At 36.8% G+C, this 23,428-nt stretch overlaps 1 protein-coding gene across 2 annotated transcripts in view; it reads right to left on the bottom strand.

Annotated features, from left to right (window-relative positions):
- b3glcta (beta 3-glucosyltransferase a) overlaps positions 1 to 23,428 on the bottom strand; it is a 95,837-nt gene that overhangs the window by 34,407 nt on the left and 38,002 nt on the right. For both annotated transcript variants that reach the window (XM_081371272.1, XM_081371273.1), the window contains exons 3-4: positions 16,347 to 16,386; positions 427 to 536 (exon numbers count right to left, since the gene is read on the bottom strand). In XM_081371272.1, coding sequence (XP_081227398.1) covers positions 427 to 536; positions 16,347 to 16,386 — 150 coding nt within the window. The remainder of the gene's footprint in view (positions 1 to 426; positions 537 to 16,346; positions 16,387 to 23,428) is intronic.

The following is a 23,428-nucleotide window of genomic DNA, read 5'->3' as shown; positions in this document are numbered from 1 at the left end:
AAGCTTTTAACATTTGAAATGTCAATCCCACCACTTCACTTAGAGAAAATGTCACTTCATGATCTGTCCTTGCCCTTTCGCCTTTCCTAAAATAAGAATTTTCAGGAGGACGTGTACATACTGTGTATATGTATATATATATATACATATATATATATATATATATATATATATATATAAAGAATAATTAGGTGTGTTCAAACTTTTGACTGGTCTTGTAAATCTGGCTTAGCAAAAAAATTCATAACAGATGGGTGTAATTGTCCAGAGAGTCATGGACAAAATTGGAGCATAATTGCACAAATAATTTCTCTTTGGGTTGAACTGATGAGAGTAAATTATGTGAACACATGCCAGGCATGAGGTCAAATGGTCATGAAAAACCGAAGTGAAAATGTGAATTAAAAAAAGTATAAATATTGATACCTCTTGAAGAGCTTGTGTCTGCTGAAGAAGGTCTTTTCTGAGTTTCTCTGCCTGCTGCACATGGAAAGAGTTCCTCTGGCTCTGGATGACAAACACCACTTCTTTCAAGTCTACAACAAACAGAGAAAACACTCACCATGTCATCCCTGTTAATTTGCTTCCTGCACAGCATACCACACTTTCCCATTGAGAGTGATGACATTAAAGGGGGGGTGAAATGCTATTTCATGCATACTGAGTTTTTTACACTGGTAAAGAGTTGGATTCCCATGCTAAACATGGACAAAGTTTCAAAAACTAAGTTGTACGTTTGAAGGAGTATTTTTGTTCCAAAAATACTCCTTCCGGTTTGTCACAAGTTTCGGAAAGTTTTTTTCGAGTATGGCTCTGTCTTACGTAAGATAGAGCGGAATTTCCTTATATGGGTCCTAAGGGCACTTCTCCGGTAAGATCGCGGGCGCGCGCGCACTCGTAGACTAGAGCAAGAGAGCGAAAGCAGTTCGCCATCAAAGCGCCCTGCCCGGCTTTTGGGAAGTCAATGTCACCAAAGAAGTGTGTTTTTGGTTGCCAGGGCAAGACAAACCTGCACAGATTCCCAAAGAACCCAGCGTTAAGGCACCCGTGGATGGAGTTTGTTTTCCTGAGCATAAACGGAGTTGTGCAAGAATGTTTGTTCCCTGCATTTCGACGATGATTGTTTTATAAACAAACGCCAGATCGACGGATTTGCAGATCGTCTAATGCTTAAGGATCGAGCAGTCACAATGATAAAGGTTCGCGGTCGTGCGTTGGAACGGTGAGTAAAACTGTTGAACAAATGTCTCTGTGGGTTGTTAGCTAGGCGCGTTAGCACAGCTAAGCTTCGCCCACACGGCCCGCCCCCACCCGCTCATTTTTTTCCGGAAAGACTCGGTATAGTCAATCTTTCAATTAAAAATATAATAAAACAAAAGACTTTTTGGAGATATGAAGGATGCAATATTACTCTATAGGTACTCAAGATTAACAGGAGATTGAGTGAAAATGAGCATTTCACCCCCCCTTTAAGGCTGGGTAAGAATTATTTTGTTGCAAAGGCAAGCATATCTATGGACAGTATTCATTCTAAACTCTAAGCAGAGGAAGGACATGCAGAATATTGAGCACAATATTTAAAGAGGGAATAAAAACATTGCACTATGATTATCACATATGTTCCTCAGTTAGCGTTGAACCTTGGTGCCAATAAAGAAGATGCAGGTTCCTGCAGGTTTCAAATTCCTGCTCTCTATCCAGTGTATTCTGTCTCTATCTACTATCTCTGTTCAATAAATCTAAAAGCCCTGAAAATAATCATCCTTTTTTTTTTCTAAACCGATAACATTCGGAGGGTTTTTGCCCTGGGAAGAGATAGGGCTTAGCATGGCGCACATGTCAGTTTATGAATGTGCTACAAGATTGAAATCTATAAAAAAAAATGTTTTTATAGAGCAGAACTCTCTGGGCTTTAGGTCAAGTTCGTACAGTTATGCTTCTGGGGCCGTATTACAGAAACTTCCTATCTCAAGTCTCAAGTTAAGATCTGGCAAGTTCAATGTTCCAAATGAGAACTGAAATCACCATGGTTACTAAACAGATAAGACCTGATTCGAGAAGGAGTATGTTTCTTGATCTACAATAGCTAAGTACTACATAAAAATGTAACGGCATGGTCTCTTGAATAATTCACAAAGGATTAATTTATAATGAGTTTAAAAAACAGAGAATTAGCTAAGACCACCTCATTGATAAATGTGTCATAAGAGGCTTTAAGTCATGAGTGTGGACCTGATGAAAATGACTCGTTTGAAGGCCTGTGAGTGGTGTAATTAGACTCGGATTTAACATGCTGAGACATTGATCACACCGAATACGAATCTGCGGCATTTGTCTAATGTCACAGTCATGGAATCTATTCATGAACTTTATATTTATCATCAAACCAGTCAGGAAACATCATCACATGATCATTTTCTGGATGGATGGATGGATGGATGGATGGATGGATGGATGGATGGATGGATGGATGGATGGATGGATGGATGGATGGATGGATGGATGGATGGATGGATGGATGGATGGATGGATGGATGGATGGATGGATGGATGGATGGATGGATGGATGGATGGATGGATGGATGGATGGATGGATGGATGGATGGATGGATGGATGGATGGATGGATGGATGGATGGATGGATGGATGGATGGATGGATGGATGGATGGATGGATGGATGGATGGATGGATGGATGGATGGATGGATGGATGGATGGATGGATGGATGGGGAATTTGCTTTATCAGTGATTTAAAAATATATATATTTTAGGAGATTGACAGCTCTGTGCCCATTTAATTTCATTGTATGGAATTTTTTTTTTTACATTTTGCTCAATCTCTATTTTTTGATACAACAAAAGAAGAAAGTAATAAAGGATGAAAACAGCATGAGGGTATGTAAATGATGAAAGAAAAGCTATATTTGGTTAGAAACAATATTTGGGTAAAATATTATTTTTAAGCAGCGCAGACTGCAGGAAGCATAGAGATATTCGATATCTATCTCCACACGCTAATCATAAAAAAACATACAGCATTAAATCTCATAATAGGAGGTATTAAAAATCCTTGATGCAGGTGCAATGTAAACTATATACAGTAGTTTAATTGTAAGGAACAACCAGCAAAATGCACTCATATTCCACTTCATTCCACTACAACACCCACACATTGAAAACAGACTCTAAATCTGTAGGCTGGTAAAGAGAATTAACTTTGCTTTCATATGTTCTCCCAAGTAAGAAAGCTCTGGCATGTAATAAAACCCATATGCCAATGAGAAGCGCCACTTCTTTAATAAGTCTTGCAGTCACTTCATCATGAGCTCTGTTGCATGTTAGCTCAAGCTCATGTACAAGGCTCTCTGCCAGCCACAGCACTCTGGATCTCTTTATTAGGTTTCTTTCAAACATCTGCAGCAAAATGTGGCCACACAGTGCATATTACACATCGGAAATTATGATTGGACACCGAGTTTTCTCCTTCATGCCGTTTTTAAGCAGCTCTGAGAAATGAGGCTCATTTGTCAACACAAATGAGACGAGGAGTATGAGGAAAGCGACAGCTTCGTAATCTTCCTCCGAGACAGGCTGCGAAAGAGTGAGAATGTGGAAAACAGCTGACATGAGCAAACAATCTCTTTATGCCTCAATCTGCTCCCTAGTTAAGTCGGAAACCCTCTTCCCAGGGTTTCAGCCGTTTCTAGGGCTGTCCCATTGTCCAAGTTGTTCCAATGCAAAGAACTATTTACTCTCTTAAAAATTCCCAAAATACACTGTACAAACTAGTGAGCATCGGCTCCATGCTATATTCACTTCACCGGATATTATGCAAATAAAAATCTGATAATAAAAAGAAATATTCTGTATACTTTTTGATAAATAATAAAAAATTTATATATGTATAACTACATTAAATAACATAAACTGAGGATGAAAAATACAGCATATATTAATCTTAGTTATTTTAAATCTCATCATTTACTAATATATTATTAAAAATCCATCCAAAATCCATTGTATCTGTTAACGTTAGTTAATGCACTGTGAACTAACATGAACATGAATATTATTATTAACTAACATTAACAAAGGTTAATAAATGCTGTACAAATATATTGATCACTGTTAGTTTGTTAGCAAATGTTAACAAATGAGGCATTACACATATTTAAAGCGCACCTATTATGCAAAATCAGTACACAATCACCCTACAATGATAAAAATCCGCCCACTCTTTTTTAAATCCCTATTAAACCAGAGCAGTCTCATTAGACATGCCATTTTGATTCTCTGAGCAGTGTGACATCATACTGCTCAGGCCCCGCCCACGGCTGCTGACTGACAGTCCTGCATTATCCACTATCCACCATTTTCTCCGCGCTCAAACAGCTGTAGTGACAATGTCTCGTAAGCAATCCCGGTGTTCTGTTGGATGTAAGAGTGAACATAAGAGTCTTCATTTTCAAGAGTGGATTAGTTTATTATTAATTGAAAACCTCTTAAAATTATAAGATGTTTGTTTTATATATATATATATATATATATATATATATATATATATGTATTTGTTATTTAAGTTTTATTCGCACTCATGCTCCTAAAAGCATTTTACAGTTCGCACACATACGCATTAAATGCTCGCACTGTCGAGCCTTGACCCGTTTACATCTGCATTTAGCGTCGTCCACTTGCTATTTAATCGACCAAAACACATCTCTATACCAGGTGTAAACAGGGCCTAAGTCTGTGTAGACTGAAAGCTACAGTTATTGTGCTTGAACGCTCTGTCCACGCAAAGCTTAGGGGCTGGAGAGCCCAGGGCCATGGGCATGATCTGTTATGTACTGTCATGCTGTTGTTATTTAGTATTGCTGCCTGCCGTCTCCGCTCTGTCCTTCTCCACCTCAAAGCTGCTATTGATCTGCCGGCTCTGATGGGAAGGGGATTTACCTCCTAAACCACGGCGTGCCCATCTCTTACAGATCTGCCTGCCTCAGGGAATGACAGGGACTTATAAAGAAATGTACATGCCGTTTACTCCAGCTTCCCATTCACATCCTTGAGGTTTCAGTGGCACAATCCCACTTTTAAAAGCCTTTGTGCTAAGCACGCTTGCAAGTTTGTGTGCATGTACGTGTACGTGTCTGCATACGGATGTGAGAAAGGATCTTTTCCGAGATCTATTTATAGTATACATGAATTTTGGAGCACTTGGGTTTGTCAATGCCTCCATGGTAACAAAAGTTGATCCTATGTTCTAAAACCAAGTGAACTGCATTTCTGTCTACATAGGAAGCTGCCTTCGGAAGGGGCGGCCAAATTTAAACGTTCTGTGAAGGAATCCATGCGATTGGGAATTTCACGATTTCCCCACACAAGTTTTGTTTAAAGGGCACATAACACACACAGATTCTGCCAATCTCATGTACATTTTGAGTACCTATTGAGTAGTATTGCATCATCTTTCCGAAAACAGCCGAGCTCCTGGAGGCGTGTCGTGGGCGGAGCTAAAGAGTCATGCACAATACATCATCGCGTTATCCCTGGATAACTTTTGATTCACTCCACAAATCAGAAAACACTGACAACAGCCAAAAAATAAATAGATTTTCACCATTTTATTTTGGGAATTAAATGTTGTAAAAAATCTTCAAACCTTCAAAATATAGATAAGAATAAAACTGTAAAGTTTGGTGCATGTAAGTGCTACTGACGAGGAGATACTGACTGTAATTGAAATCTACTACAGACGCAAATAGATAAAGTGCTCTAAAAGATACAGTTAAAGGTGTATTTTGGAAGTTTTCTTTCCACTAGTCTGAAAAAACACTTTATGAAAAGCCCAAAATCTCAAAATTGACAAACGCATGCAAAAACTGTTTTTGCCTAATGTCTCGCCTTAAGATGGTCAGGTGGATTTGCTGTGTTGACCAACAGAAAGCTGCTTGGTTTGGAAGTGACTTCTGTGTGAGCTGTGCTTCAATACATCAGTCAGAGCACTAATGACAATGGCCCGTTTTTGCACCGAAAATTGTAAAACACTCTGCATAGGCTCTATATTAAACGACAACATAACTTCACACTCCACACAAATAGTGCTTCAAAAAGACAAGATTCACAATTGCTTTCAGTAAAGTTTGCTGTTAGATTGTTGCTAAGCTAGCAACAAAATCCTCTAATACTCACAAAAACACACGCAAATGCAAACACTGGGTAAAATAAACTTAAATTGTATTCAATCAGATAGAATTTTTTTCATTGGATGTATCACAATGTATGGGATTCCCTTCTCCACTGCCAGATAAGAAAAATACCCTCTTTTGGCCAAAAACAAAGTCATCTCGTAAGGGTTAGAAGTTATTGAAATACATTTAAAAAAATCTCAACCAATGTACATGATATTTGTAAATAATATATTTTTATATCTGATCGACGGGTAAAATAACGATTCTGGAGTCAAACATGTAGGCAGCTAGGTTTCGTAACAGAGTGATCGCGTGTGTTAAGTGTATGTCTGACAGGCATTGTGCAGGTGTACAGTTATATACATTTTCTAGTCTTTCTTTTCTGGCATTGTGGGGTGCCACAGTAATAACAGTTATCCGGTCCCGGCAAGCGTCAATGATAAGGTGCTTGCCAATCTTTCATTGTGTCTCTATGCCTGTGTGATGTCAGAATGAAAGCACAGAGCAGTGTGTAAAAAAAGAAACTAATTAAACCTGAATTTAAATGGTGTGGCCTCCACTAATAGCGTTCGATTAATCATTAAACAACGGAACAGCAGAGGGATGGAAAAAGGAAAAGCCTTGACATTTTGTCTCTCTTTTTGACCTTACATCAGCCTCGTTCTCTCTAAGCTTGGTCACCATCACTTTTGCACGCACCAAATTTGCGGACGAGGACTCTGCGTGATGGAGCTAAGTAAGCAATTAAGAAATGTATTGAATTATTACACAAGGCTTTAAAACAGCAATATCTTCACTGCGGACCACCACTGAATTGTAAAAATGCAGAGAACGGTTCTTCAAACTGTCAGTGTAGACTACTTTTGGATGAGAAGGCAAATCAAACTCTGACATGGAGAGGAGACAGAGGTGGCTGATGACTTGAGTTAGGTCTATGATTTATTTAGTGAGGTATCAATTGATTACAGGGCTTAGAAGCATGTGATCCTTCGTCAGGTTTCTTCTGTCCTCTCTCACTTCTCTCTCTGCTCATCCTGTATTCTACTGGAGGGGTGAATCGAAAGATAAAGGAACTGAATCTTCTGGATAAGGGAGATTTATTGAATGAGACGCTGGAGAATTGAGCTTCAGTCACTGAATTGTTGTGAATTGTTTTCCCCATATAAAGTATCACCTTCAAAGCTATGACCTCTGCTTGATTTTTGGGGTTTTTTTCATCACGCCCTCCAGGGTTTGGTCACTCTCCAGGGGTCTTAATTTGCAGAAACACTAGTACCTAATAAGATGCAATGTTGCTGCATGCTGCTTTTGGAAGAAAAGCATGAATAACACAAACAGTAAAAATAAATAAATAAAATAAAAATAAAATAAAATATGGAATTAGCTCACTTGTCAGGTCTAAAAACTCGTGGAAAACGCCCGCCGCACCGCTTTCTTCTCCTTTCAAAAAGCGCATGGGAGCTTGCTCTCCCGTGGTGTCTGCCATTGCCAAGCAATCATGAGCAGCGTTCTCCATGAAGACGAAGAAGTTTCAGCAATGGATAAATGTATTTCCAGCCTATGCATGAGCTCTGCTACTAGATATATTTATTATGGAGATGAGAAAGAAAAAAAAACACCCTGTACAGGTATCACTAGCTGTTCGTCCATTTTGGCTGAGCTTTCAATGTTATTACAAAAAGGGTGAGGCTGGTTCTTGTCACATGACCTCACCTAAAAAGGTGAGATTTTTTCATCTCGCTGCAGTGTAGACGCACCTGAGAAAAGCGAGTGCATCACAACACGAGTGGCACAATGGCGTTGCTCTCTATATGAGCGTACTTGTCATGCGTCTACATTTAAAATAATTAACTTATTATGAGCTTATTATAATGAGCACACAAAAAACGTGACGTGAACGGCCCCTAAAACAAGACAACACACTTTTAGGACATTCCCATAACTCCCTGCGTGCCATGTCATATTTAATTATATTTGATTTAAAAAAACAAATGTATGTATTTAAAATGTAACTGATTTCTCATGCGGTAAATGAAAACATCCCTCCTTCTAACATATAAATATTTAATATAAACATCAATACTTAGAATAAATATTAGATGAAAAACTTAAACTTGAAAAATGTTGCCTTGGCAACTAAATGAAACAAAAGTTGAAAAAAGTTTAAGCTGTGTACTAATATTACAAAAACTAAAATGAAAATAAAAATAATTTAAAGCTAAATAGAAATATAACAGTAGCCTATATAAATAATACTAAAACAACATTGAATACAAGTACTTTAAGTGGGTTTGTATATCTGATTTACCAATTTACTGTCAATATATGGTTATTAACTTTAAAAAAATATAGGCACAACACGTCCAGAAACATTGTCATCATATTTTACAGAGAGGCTCTGGCAACCACAGCAGATATTAAGACTAGGAAGGGGCATCTGATGATAGCAAGTGTATCATTATAGTCACACTGAGGAAACCCACTAAAAATGAACCTCAGATGGTATTGCATCTACCCAGGAACCAAAACTCAAATCAGATTCTGTCCCACGGCAACACAACAAGATGGAACTACATGACAGCAGAAACTCAAATTAGTTCTACAGCAACCCAGAACAAAGTCAGACATGATGTTGTTTGCTTATGTATGATAATAGAAAGAGGGAAAGAGAGGTGACAGAAAAGGGAGAAGGAAGTAAGCGAGCACTACAAAGTTAAGGAGAAAATAGCACATTTATACCCAGAGGCTGGTGAATCACGTACAAGTCTGAGGTGAATAAAATGTAAGAATGAAAACAGAGTATTGACAAAACAGACTGATTACTGAGGAATATATCTCAATGCAGACTATTAATTGAATCCAAATGGCAATTTTACCTCTAAAGAGAAAGACCCAGAATGCAAGTACATAAAAATAAGTCCTTTTCCAGAAGACAGTTGAACAGTTGGTGGCATAATATTTGTAGACAAAGGGGTTGGGGACATTTAAAAATGTTCTGCACGACCAACCAACAGGCAATCAAGAATTTCTCTGTGTGCTGTGCTTGGATCAGCTAAAAAAGCTAAAAGTCTTCATTGTGCACTCATACCGCCTTAAATCAAAAATAAAAATTATGTGAGACTGAGCAGTGAAGACATATGGCAGTTGCTTAAGTGTGAAAAAGGCAAAAAAAAAAAAAAAAGACAAGTTTTCCAGCGATTAGGGTGCTCACAAGTTCCATCAGAGCATCTACTAGAGAACATTGGCACTGAATTACAGTAATTTGAGGTGATGTTTTAGGGCACAACAGTAGGGAGCACAAAATGCAATGATTAACCAACCAACAGTATCTACCATTCCAGGTTTATCGCTCCATTTTTGGACTCAAAAAGTCCAGAGACAAGCCTTTTCCAACATTAACTGGAGTCATGCAATCAATGAGTCTCAACTCGGAAGGTTACGGAGACAGATTTAGTCAACAAATCTATAGAAAGAGTCCGTGCACATGCCTGACTGAATGCAGAGAAACGAATGTGCTGTCCGTGTGGTGGTGCAGTCCATCCACCTGGCACAAACCCTTGCTGACAGTCTGCATTGCCTGAGGTGGCCGGGGGAAGCGTAAAGGACAGTCACCTCGTGCCCCCGTTGGAGGATTGTCAAATCTCTGAATGTCAGCAAAACAGCTGCAGAGAACTCAATCCATCACCCTTAAACGAACAGTTCCCCCCAAAAAGAAACTTATGTCAGTCTTGACTCAAAATCATGATGTTCCAAACCTGTAAGTCTTACTTTTTTTCGTGGAAAAACAACAGAAATTCTGAAATTATGCTTGTCATTCTTTTAAACGATTTACAATGAATTGGTACTGAAGTTTTTATGCTTCAATAAAGGATAATAAAGGAACACAAAAATCTGTATTATAAAGTATTTTTTATAAATGATCATAAAAGTGGTCTTTCTTACTCATTTAAAATCTTGCCAGCCCTAGTTCTCTTTGAAGTAGCCATGTTTGATTTGTGAATGATTTATTGAAAAGATCTGACTCGAACAAATAATTCAGTTGATTCAGTCTGAAATTGCTGTTGTTTCACAATTTGGGCTGATTCAGTTTACTTGTTCAACTCACTGAATCGATTACATTTTGGCTGCAGTAAATAAAACTGGTTAGTAAAATTTTAATTTAAATCAACTTAAAAGTTAAAGGAATATAGTGCATTTGTCTCATTTATTAAATTTGATACATTGAGGTTGATTTAGAATTTTTGTGTTTTTTTTTTGTGTGTGTGTTTTTGTTTAGTTAATTTAAGCTTGAAAGCTTCAATAACTGTATTGTAATTGAATGGAAAAGAGCAACCAGCAACCAGTTTTCATAATTTCATTTCCTCCTCTGAGGAAAGAAAGTCATGCAGATTTGGAACAACATGAAGGGTGAGAAATGACAAAATGTTCTTTTTTGGATGAACTATCCCTGTGAGACTTGGCAAATGTACAAATAAGCAGCAGTCTACCAACAATGATAATTGGAATAACTGGGGGGTGGGGGTGGGGGGGGAGCCCCCCAAAAAACTGGAGAGAGAGTTTGTTCCGTCAATCAAGTCAATCATGCATGACAATGAGTACCAGATGGAAAGCTAAAAGCAATGTGAAGAATAATGGCACAATTTTTTCGCCTACTCCTGATTTGAATGTTGCTTTAACAATAACAGACATCTTTCTAAATGACGGAGCCACACAAGAGGGGCCATTAAGCCGTACGGAGAAACAATGAAAATGTCAAGAGTGGATTTTGCACGCTCAGTGGCAGGTGATGGGAGACAAGAAAGACTGTCGATGGCTCATTTCCATGAGCGGTGGCGTTGTGCATCCTGGCCCAGAGCTGATTGTTTCAATGTAGAACTGGCTGTGCTCCAGTGACTCAGATCATTGTGCTGCTGTAGATGTAACGATTTGGAGTGTTCCAAGTTTGTATGCAAAGCTACCCAATCCCTTTCGACTCACCAGGGTAACATGTCGTTCAAAGAAGAGAGAAAGCAAGGAAGGGAAAGAAAGAAGGGAGTGAATGAAAAGGATCAAAGGATGATAGGGAAGAAAAAGATGGAAAAACAAGATAAGACGGGAGAGGTGGAATGAAAGAGGGAGCAAAGAAAAGCGAACTTGAGGATTCACACCAAAAAAAGGCTGGCTATATCAGCTGGAGCAAAAATAGCCCTTTAGATTTAAGGCCCCCGCAGGTGCTTCAAAAGGACATTAATGCAAAAACAAAAAATACAACCATCTTAGGTTTAAGATGAAAAGCTTTTCCATAGAGAATATGACTTAGGGATGTGCATCTACAGATATATTTTTTTAAAACGACTAATGACTAATTAACACTGTATAATTAGGCTGAGTTTGGGTACACCTGACTCAATCATTTGCATTTACATAAGACATGTTCTCAAGTACAAAATACAGGATTCTTGAGATTATTAACTTGACACACCATCATTTGAGGTGAGGTGCAATGCAACGGCTAAAGACATCCAAATATGTACACTACCATACAAAATCATTCTAATATGCTGATTTGGTGCTCAATTAACATGTATTATTATTATCAATGTTGACAACACTTCTGCTAAATACTTAAATTCTTTGATGAATAGATGGCTTTATGAATACTTGAAATATAATTTTTTGCAACAATGTAAATGTCTAAAACTCTAAAGAAATTGTCACTTTAGATCAATTTAATGCATTTTATTTAAAAAAAAATAAAAATCTTACTGAATTTTGAACAATAGTGCATTTCTGAAGTGGCAGTACTTTGAAAGGAATTAACTTAAAATGGTTTTAACGTGCAAACTGTTTAACAAACAACATGCCTATTAAAGATTTGATGCTAAATTTATTAAGAAAAAAAAATCTAGAAACTGTTAACTAGTCGACCCTACTAACTGCCTAGTAAATTCAACCAATATGTCTAATATAGTTTAAGAATATTATATAATATTAATATTTGCATTAATGGTATAATCATCCACCATTTTATACCTGTGAATTTCTGTTTAAATACTCAGCACAAATGGTCAATATAACTTAACTCACCAATGGAAAGGTCAATGACGTAAATAACTATTTAAAAAAAGAGAGAAGAGTGTTAGTTGTAGGGAAGGAAGCAGAGAGAGGTAGGCACTTTTTGGCAGAACAGAAAAAAGAATAACACTCATTAGGATTCTCAGCAAGGGTTGGACATCACAAAACCTCCTGGACTCCAACACCTGAACTTAGGCAAGGGAGCTCGAGCTGGTTTAATCATGCTCATTATAAAGCTGCAGTCCCTGAGTGCATCTCACCCGGAAACTAATGAGCGTTGAAGGCAGTTTTAAACCTCCTACTTTGCATCAATAATTCAAGGCCTGGAGGCAGCTCCACTTTAAAAGATTCCAAATCCGTGAGCCTCATTATCAGGTCTTAAACTGAGTGACGCTCCAAGGATGCGGATTGAGTAAACATGATCTCAGCCACTTTTAAAAAAGCAGAGTTGCGCTTTAATTAATCAGAAAGCATCTGAGTTTTCGCATTTCTAGGAGACAAACTGTTCAGAAGAGGCAACACCGTGAGATTTTCCAAGCAGATACCAGAAAAGAATACGGGTCACTTGAGTTCAGAGAGATTTAGTGAAAAAATCTAGGATGAGGAGGAAGAAAACTTATTTTTATGTCTCATGTCACAGGAATGATCACATCTGTAGCACTCAACTGTCAGAGAGTTAGTTAGTTAGTTAGTTAGTTAGTAAGTAAGTAGTGATAGATGCAGAGGGACAGCTGGTTAAAGAGAGGGAAAGTTAGTAAAGATAGATGGTTAGATACAGAGAAGATTACAGAAGGATAGAAAGAGAGATAGTGGAAATAGTGACAGAGAAGGTTAGAGAGAGCGATAGTCAAGATAGATAGTTGCAGAGATAAATAGAGAGAGGGATAATTCAGAAAGTTGGGAAGAGGTATAGTTGAGATGATAGATAGATAGATAGATAGATAGATAGATAGATAGATAGATAGATAGATAGATAGATAGATAGATAGATAGATAGATAGATAGATAGATAGATAGATAGATAGATAGATAGATAGATAGATAGATAGATAGATAGATAGATAGATAGATAGATAGATAGATAGATAGATAGATAGATAGATAGATAGATAGATAGATAGATAGATAGATAGATAGATAGATAGATAGATAGATGCGACAAAAACGGTGCACTTTGCTAGATTGAAGTGGTGACATAGCTCACACACTGACACATCTTACCCCAATCTCCCCATATATCTAAGCAAGCCTATCATTAAACTAAACTACAGAGTTTGAGCCATGCTCTGCATGCCTTCTGGCAGAATAATCTTGATCATAACCAATGCAGAAATTGCAAAGACTCCTAATAACTTGGCACATGCCCAAGTAATAAAACCTGACATCGCTGCAGTATGACTATGAACAATGACTAAGGTCTTAATCATATTTATAGACGTAATCACATTAGAAATCAGAGACGCCAACACAAACACAGCAGCACATCCAAGGTGTTGTGTTATGAAACCTAAGTGTCATCAGTGCTGGATAAAGCAGAAGTAAAGCTGGGTTAATTAAGCATTACAGTTTGGCTTGTATCTACATAAGCTATTTTTCATGTGAATGATCCTTTAGGAGATGGTCCAGAGAGTAACCACGATGAAGAGAGTATCTGATAAAAGAATATAATAAAAAAAAAGAGTCACTGATACTGAGGCAAGGTTCCTTTTTTAAGTAAAACAAGTCTTTGAAAATCTTCTAGGCATTTCATTTTAGACTTGAGATGCACTTAGAGTTTTTCAACCCATACTTTTTTATTAAAAGGGTAAAAAAAACATTCTGTCAACATTTACTCACCCTGTTGAAGCATGTTGTCGATCAAAGGAGATGTTAGGCAGAATGTCCGAGCTGTGTCGGTTTTAATGTTAAAAGACGAGGCAATACAGGAGAGAAAACTATTTAATTGCTATTTAATTTGGAGCAACAGTGTGAATCTCTGTCCATTTTCAATGTATGTAAACGAGCAGCTTGGGTATTCTGAAAAACATCTCCTTTTGAGTTTCATAGAAGAAATCATACAGAGTTTGGATAAAGCAATGTGCGTAAGTAATGGCATAATTCATTGTTTGGCATTACAGTATATATAACTAGTCCATTAAAATTTGCTATAAATATCAGTTATTGTGCTATTATTAATAAAACAGTCACCAATTGGTGTCATTTCGATTTATATCCTTTTTCTTTCTCGCACTCAGAAGCTGTAGTCATTAAAGCCTCATTTAAAAACCCTTGAAAAATCTCCAATTTGAAAATGAAACTCAGAGGAACTGTTATCTCGCCCTTCCTGAGGCTCTTGAAAGCCTCTGATATCTTCTTAATGCACCAACTGAGAGTTTTGAGATGATTTACAAATGGCACGTTTAAAAAAAGAAGTTTGAACCAGTTTAAATTCAATCAGATAGTTTTCCTTTTATCCCTTTTCGAATGTTCAAATCATCCTTTTTTTCCTAACCACTCCATCCAACTCTTCTTAATGCTTCATTACATAAAAAAAGGCTCCTGACTTTCTAAAAGATAAGACAGGGCCGATGTCAAGTCACCACCATGGCAACCGTGACTGTGTTAAGTGACTGTTATGCAGAGGGATGAAGAGGCATCGGGTACTACAGTTCTGGAGTGGTGGATGAGGGAAGCATCCTCGGTTTGCTTCGACTGCAATCAAATTCATACAGGCCTTCAAACCATTCTAAAAAACAATATTTAAGATTAAACACACTCAAATATTCCATATGAGCTTATTCTGGGAGGAATGATGCATTTCAAACTACTTCTAACTTCTCAACATTCCCATATGATGTCGACTTTGGTCTGAAGTACAGTATTTTTAGCTGCACAGACAATATCCAGAAATAATTTAGAGATTATGCTAGTGCGCTTGACTTTTCGCTATCTGTAGAGTGCATTACAAGAGAAAACAAAGCTCAAAAGAATGCCTCTCTGACATATACGCATAAAGCGCTTCAGGCAACCAAACACTTCTGGGAGACTATGGAAGAGAACTTCAAAACCATAAAGGTTATTGTTCTGCGTCACACGCTTGGTGCAAAAAGAGGCTCTGAGAATATTCGTAATCATACTATAGGCTGAAGCATATGAAGGACTTTTTTTGAAAGTGAGAGTTCTGTGAAAATTTTGCACTTCAGGCTTCCTTCAACTGTTTGATGTATGAAAGTCATTACATTTCGACAGACTCCACATCCACTTCATGAAGTTGATTAATTGCCGTACTTGCCTGCTTTTGAGTCAGACAAAGAAAATTTTCAAAAAGACCATGTTTAACTCTATTCTGCTTTTTATAAAGGCTAATTTCATGCCTGTACATAATTGTTGATCTACTTTCATCTTTTAACATGCCCTTGTCATTTCTCTCTTCCTCTGCCTCATCCACTGAGATTTCCTTTGTTAAGCAGCGACAGCCAATCATAATTGACCTTTGCACCTTTAGAGTCATTTGTATGCTGATTGCTCAAGCATAGGCCTTTTAAAGACAAAAGAAAAGCAAAACACCAGTATCAATTTAGCTGTAATGGTTGCTGGAATTAAGAGGTCAAATAATGACGTTCTTATCATCCAAAACTTTTCGCACCTTCTGTTCGAATGTTTTACTGTGGCAATTTCAAGAGGACCTAAATTACGGGTATTGTAATAAACCCCTATGATCTGATCATTCCACCACGCCATGCCGGATTACTCTCATTTGCCTCGCTACACTGAAATATCAAACACACGTACAGCACACTGCAAACGATGACCCAAATCAATTAGCTGTGCCCTAAAATCCAATCCTGCGGCACGGAGAGCCACATCAACTAAAGCCATCTAAAATAAACCTTAGCATTTTCTGTTTAGATGAGGCATCAGTGATATTTACAGTAGGTCTGAAGAAACACAATATGAAATGTGATAAGAACATAGTGTTACCAAACTGAAAAGGTACTAAAATACAACTTGAAGTTTCTGACAGGAATTATTTCCATAGGATTTTGGTGTCTTTTGAAAGCTCCTCACACTCTGGTTGACTTTTGCAGGATGTGAAAGGAAACAGAAGCTGCTTGGATACTCACCGAGCTGACTCTCAGAGAAAGGTTTGTCAGCGTCATGGATCTGAGAAGAGAAATTGAGAGAAAGACAACATTAGAGGCAGTGTTTACAGATTAACCAGCAAGTAAATAAAAGTCCAACCTGGAGGCACTCTTAACATCATTCGTTTTGACAAGAAAATTCAGCACTATTAAAACAAGCAAATAAGTACAACCTAAACACTAAGGGAGAGAGATGTATGAGACAGAACCTTTCCCAAGACTAAACAAACTAATGGTTATTCTAAATGTAATGTTGTCATCAAGTCCTCCTGGGAAGTTCTTACTGACATGATCAGATATCTAAATTACAATGCAATGGGCATCTATGGCAAATTTATTTATTTGTTTGCATTTGAACATTTTTGTAGGCAACACAAAATACAGACATTTAGTGGGGTCAAAAAGTCTGACATTACACTGAAAATCGGGGACTTCAAATAGAACAAAAATATAAACAGAAATCTTTTAATTTATTAATATTATAATGAAATGTAAAATTTCAAAATGAATTCATGATATTTGAATAACATTTAATATTACATTGCATTTAATATTTTGGCTTTCATTTATGTTTGTCTTTCTTCCGATAAACATTAACAAAATAAAAAATTTGAGCCGGGAAAGTTTCCGAAATTTGGCTGATTTGACATGGAATGACCCTACACCAGGGGTACCAAATCCTGCTCCTGCCGATCTACTGTCCTGCACAGTTCATCTCCAACCCTAATCAAACACACCTGAAGCAACCAATAAAAGGTCTTCAGGATCACTTGAAAATTAAAGGTGTTTGATTAGGGTTGGAGATTAACTGTGCAGGACAGTCGATCAGCAGGAGCAGGATTAGGCACCCCTGCCCTACACTTTTGCCATTTATTATATTTCTTCTGTTATTTCGGTTTATTTCATGTTATATTCTGTTTATAATTCTGATTATGTAAAACAAATTATCATCAACCACAAATAAAAGAGCATAAGTTTCAAGACATGATTCACCATGTCATTAGTTCACTGCAAATTGTGTGGTTTCGGTGCCCAGAGCTGATGCTGTTCTAACCCTGAGTGCTCAGCTCAATTAGGGTATTAGAAAACTCATTCTGCCACCAGAGCTGTCAGTGCTACCAGTCGACTGTGGAGGAAAGAGCGAATCGATCACAGTTCCTGTTGCGAACTTTGAACAAGCCTTCCCCACTCAAACCAAATCTAACGTCCTCAGGGACATGAAGAGAGAAGAGAGCAAATTCGAGCAATATTCGATGCTCTCCCTACTCGTATTGTGGTATATTAAAGGATAACGAGGAAAAAAGGAGATGGCTTTTGATTTATTGCAACCACTCTGCTAACAATTACTCTAGTCCTGAGCTCCAAGCAGCCCTTCGAGAAACAAGTCATATATCTTTACACCGGGCAGAGAGTGGCACATCATTACAGTGAGAGGGAGAGGCTGAATCATCAAGGTGACGTAGTGAATCATGGCACGGTTAGAGATTCAATCCACGGCAACCCGAAGAGGAGAAAAACATTGATTCTGAAACCCCAAAGGTATGGAATGCCAAAGCTGACTTAATTATAAATAAATAAATACATAAATAAATATACGAAGAAATGTAAAAAAGCAAAAGTACATAAATACATAAACAAAGAAATGTAAAAAAAAGTACAAATAAATGAGTATTTATACTTTTATTTCCTTATTTATGTATAATTGTATTTTTTCACACATTTATTTATTTCCACATTTATGTATATATGTTTTTATGTCCACATTTATTTTCACATTTATTTATTTCCACATTTATTTATTTCTACATTTCTTTGTCCGTATGCTAATGAGGGGGGCGTGTTTTACCTCAGACATCAGCAATCGAGCTCAGAGTGGCAGTGCTGAAGCTTTGAGGCCACAGTGACACCTTGTGGTGTGACCAAACGAAACGCAAGAGGTGTGCGGACAATATCACATTTTAAGTCATGTAATATCACCCTAACTGTATGTAGGGTAGGCTATATAGGGTTAACACATAGCACACATGAACAGAAACTGCACTTCAACGGGTCTGATAGCAGACACTTGGACATGGAAGCGCATGAAAGTATCCACTATTAATAACAATGTAAATGCGGTGGATAGGGCTGATAAGAGCTTGCGTTTGGCTTGCGTTTATTGTCGATGAGACTCGCACACCAGCGCAGAATGCGGAGAGAAACCAGCGCATTTGAATATAGAAATATGAAATGATGGAATCAATTAAATTGTACATTTAAATATGAAACTAAAACAGCCAGTAGGTGGCGGTAAGTCACTGTCTTAAACCTATTTAATAAGGTTTGGAGCTCACTAGCTGCGTAGGAGTCAGTGAAATGTGCGCTGGTTTCTCTCCGCATTCTGCGCTGATTTAACAAACTAAATAAACTGGAGTTTTAAATGTCAATCAGTCATTTTTTTAATTGAGAAATCAAATTTTCCTTCATCTTTTGACATATAAGAGGTCATTGTACTGTAAAAATATCCTTTCAGAACTCAAAACTTCCTTGTTAGTCCAAAACCAGATTTTATTGAAACCATGATCAAAAAATTACTTAAAATTATTATTTACGTTATTATTACGTTATAGTACGACGAAAGACTGCCTCTGCAGAAGAAGATCAACACCCACTTCTAAATCATTGCCTCTTTAGCCCTGCCCACCGATTCACACGTCATGTAGTAGTAAATACGAGAAAGAGCAAACACAGGATTACTCCTGCAATAAAACCATAGTGATGCCTCTGATGATTACAAGACGTTTTGAAGTGCCAAGTTGCGGAAAAACACAGTCTTTGCATTGCTTTCCTTGTGATCCTAACATTAAAGGGGTCATCGGATGCAAAATTCACTTTTATATGGTGTTTGCATATAAATGTGTCTTTGCAGTGTGTGGACACAACCACCAAACAATGAAAAAAATCCTTTCTCTCCTTTTTTTTATCCTCAAAAAGCCTAAACACTCAATAATTCAGGCGTTTCGATTTTCTGAGCAATATTGCTCATGCTCCGCCCATGACCACTGACGGACTGTCCCGTATTAGCATATTTCCACCCTCAGCCATTTGTAAACTGTCTGCCAAGGCAGCACTTTATGTGTCTTGTGTCCACACCCCCCATGGAAGAGAGGGGTGGGGTGAGCAGTTGCTCATTTTCATTTAAAGAGACATGCACCGAAAGGGTCGCTGTGAACAGAGCTGTTTTTGAGGAGGTAAAAAGGATGTTGTTTTACACAACCATTGAGGAATTGGTTTGTATGTTACAAACTTTACATGAAGACCCTAAAGAATCATATCAACTTGTGGAAAATGGGAGTCTGATTTATATTATTTATACTGTAGCGCCGCAGTCAAACTGTGAATAGATGTGATATGCTGTTGTGATTGGCTGTTCTTTCCTTTGCTTCGGCATTTATGGGGTTAATGGGGGAGATTGCCGGGTACGGAAGAAAGCATGTTGAGATCGCTGCTTTTGTTATTGTTTTGATCCAAGCCATTCGCTGTAATCCTGAATGAATAGCCTGATGAATATAGCCTATAAGAATGACAGGGTGACTAGCAATGGCACATTCATTCATTCATAATTCCATTTACACAAAACACTAAGTCATCCTTTGTCAATTATAACTGTGGTAACTCCAAGTACTTCAACTTTATTTGTCACAACCAAGACTTAACCAAAACATATACAATACGCATTAATGTTTCACATTGTTGGCATATGTTTCAACAATCTAACGAGATATTTTCAACATCGGAAGTTTTCGAGATGTAATGGCAGGCCATTGAAAATTATTTTAAAATGTAAAACTGTTACCCAATCATAGCCCATCAAAAAAGTGTGTTTCATATAGAGGGTCAAAAAACAGGATAGAAAATAATTACTTCTAAATTAGGATTTTTTTTTATGTAAACATCCTGACAAAATTATAAGTGGCCCTCAGAGAACATTATAAAAGAAAAGAAAAATGCATGACCTCTTTAAGTAAGTGGGTTCTGACAAGAAAAAAATTGCTTCCTTCCTCACAAAAGATATTCAAAATTACATATCTTCAAAATCGACTAGTCAGTGGGCTGTCTGAATGACTTGGACAAAAAGCCCTGTATAATTAGGCTGGTTTTTGTCCAGCAGACACCATCATATGTGCTTCTGTGGATAAATGGATGCTAAGTGCAGACTTCAAATAGGTTAATTGACAGATATTGAACAAATATAGGCAAAATAATAACAATAACATTTTATTAACTATAACTTTTAATTATAACCTTAGTCCTCACAACAACAACAACAACAACAAAAACTCCTAGAGACCATGCATAATAAAAAACTCTGCTCACACATTTGAAATCTGACATAACTGTTGAGGCTGGTGAATTTGTTACAAAAAAAAGAAGAAAAAAAAAGCCCTTGCTGGCTGTAGAGGTGGTGGTTTAATGGGTATGAATTTAGTCACGCAACTTTTTGGAGAGGGTTAACTGACTGTCAGCATGCTAAAAGCCTTTATGAGAGGTTACGCGTCTAAATTCAACCCACGTAGAGAAAAAAAAAACATTCAATTTCCTATTTTTGCATATTCATTTAAAATGAAAGTGTAACATAACATAAGGCATGTCAAACTGAACACATCTTCTGCCACCAACCATAGAGATACGCCACCTTATATTGTGCCATACAGCACCAATATTTCCACACACAGAAAGTTCTGATTTACACGCATGCTTTCTCATTTTCATCATATAATCGACAGGGGACGAATATAAATCTGTTTGAAGTAAGTGGATAACAGGATGCCAGGCAAAATGTCTGCATGGTTAGTCAAATTTTTTGATCTGATTTCAGTGAGAGGAAAATTTATGCATGGGCAGAAAGGACCACATCAGAACTGATTTAAATCAGTGCCAGGGGTGGGTAGAAGGCACTGACTTAATTAGGCTCTGTGGTTTATCAAGCTCAAGGGTTTCTCCTCGTCACATACTTTCTGAAGCGGACTAAACAGGAGAAAATGGGCCATTGCTACTGTTGTCGTCTGGATAACAGTTTAAATACAATCAAGTGGAGGTGGCTTTATCATGCTACTTGTGGTTTACACAAACATGATCTTGTATTGTCTACAGCACAAAAAAAATTATATATATATATTCTATCCAAATTCTACTTCTGAGCTGGAAAATTATAACGTTCACATTCCCACTATATCATCTACTAGCTCTCTATTTTTTACACTCACATATATGGAAGTAAAATAATGTCAAATGTTTTTGAAATAAAAAGCCTGTTGAATTGCACTACTTGAAAAAAAATAGGCATTGCATTAATCATGCTTGCATTTTAATGCATTGTATTTTTAGGGCTTGCATTTTTATGGGCTGAAATTCAACATAGTTGAATATTTAAGCTGTGAATATTTCAATTAAAAACATTTCAAACACATTTTCATTATTAAAAATTCAATAACCCATATTCACCTTTCATATTTCACTTCAAAATATTCAAACTGTTTAAAAATACAACCTATAATATTCAACAGGCAATTTTCGGTCCATTTTATTTCGCTTTGCAAAATTCGCTTCCACAAATTCAGTGGTTCAAATTCGACAGTAAATTTAACGGAACTGCAGGAAAAGCAATAGACTACCGAGATACTCTCCATCTGCTGTTAGTCAACCTCACCAGCAGGGGGTGCAAAAGCGCTTGTTGTTGACGAAGACAGAGCAACAGTTAGAGCAAGCCATTCATTCATAAAATGAAAATGAGCTGTGTCAGTATATATGGGCCAGTGACAAATAAGGTTTTCAACTGATAAAAAATTCAAATAGGTTAAAACTGCACATCAAAGTAGTTATTATCTTTATGGGGATGTTTTTTACTTATTACTAAAATCTCAATTTTAAACAATGTATTTTAAGCAGTTTAACTGAGAATCATGTGACGACACCAGTCAAAATGTCATACGGGATAACGTTAATGCATTTTCTAAATATTATGATATTAAAACTTTTCAAATCAATAATACTTAATGAATATATAAAGTGATGCAGTAAACAATATTTAGAGCTCAGAAAAAAAAAATTTGCACAACTTTTTATTCTCATTATATTGTGATTTCTTTAAATGTGACCCTACTTGTTCAAGTTTTTAACCCACATTTTAACACTGCAATGTGATTTAAAATGCAAAATGTCTGAAAATGTTTTACAGGACTTGGTAACATGTTATTATTGTTTCCTCAACTCCATGAAGTGAAATTATGCATTTCAATGGAAAAAAACAGCGTTATCCCGCCTGACTTAAATTGTTACTCGGTATGACACCATATGAGTTAACACATGAATTGTCATTTTTACAACACTTACACATAATAATGTTCATAAATAATTAATGTTTATGTTATGCAATGTTTTTCTAAGGAAATTAATTAGGCTGTAAAGAAATACAGATGTGGTTTTCAGTATGTAAACTGTTACACACAAACTCAGTGTGGTTTCTTCCAAGATTTGGCAAGTATACAAATACATTTAAACAATTTTTGTCATGTTTATGAATATCAAAACAGCACACCTTTTCAACATTAGGTTTAATTTAGTACTGAAATGTACCTTGAACCATTTTATTGATGATCATAGTCACTCTACATCAATATTCATAAATAATGTAAAGGTTAGAGTATAGGCGATCTTCACTCATTTCACTGAACATCATTTATTTGAACAACAAATTTACAAAAGCATGTTATTGAACAACATATTTATAAAGAAAAATCTTATTAATGGTTTGAAATACCTTGAATCACTAAATTTCATTAAATGAACACTACATTTTTTATAGACATTGTCTAAAATAACAGAATTTAGAATTAAAGCTGCAAGCAGCATTTATTGGGGTTCAAGCATTTAAGGCCTTTAAGCACATAAGCATTTAAGACATTAAGTTTTATTTAGCAAGCTTTTAACCACTGAAAAAATAGATGGAAAAGTCCATTTACAGCCAATACAGGCAATTTACTAGGAAATATGTGGTTTTCAAAGCTTTTTGACAGTTATAGCGC

This window comes from Scardinius erythrophthalmus, assembly GCF_964197995.2.
Source record: "Scardinius erythrophthalmus genome assembly, chromosome: 7".
Taxonomy (NCBI): domain Eukaryota; kingdom Metazoa; phylum Chordata; class Actinopteri; order Cypriniformes; family Leuciscidae; genus Scardinius; species Scardinius erythrophthalmus.
This window is presented reverse-complemented; position numbering and strand designations above follow the sequence as displayed.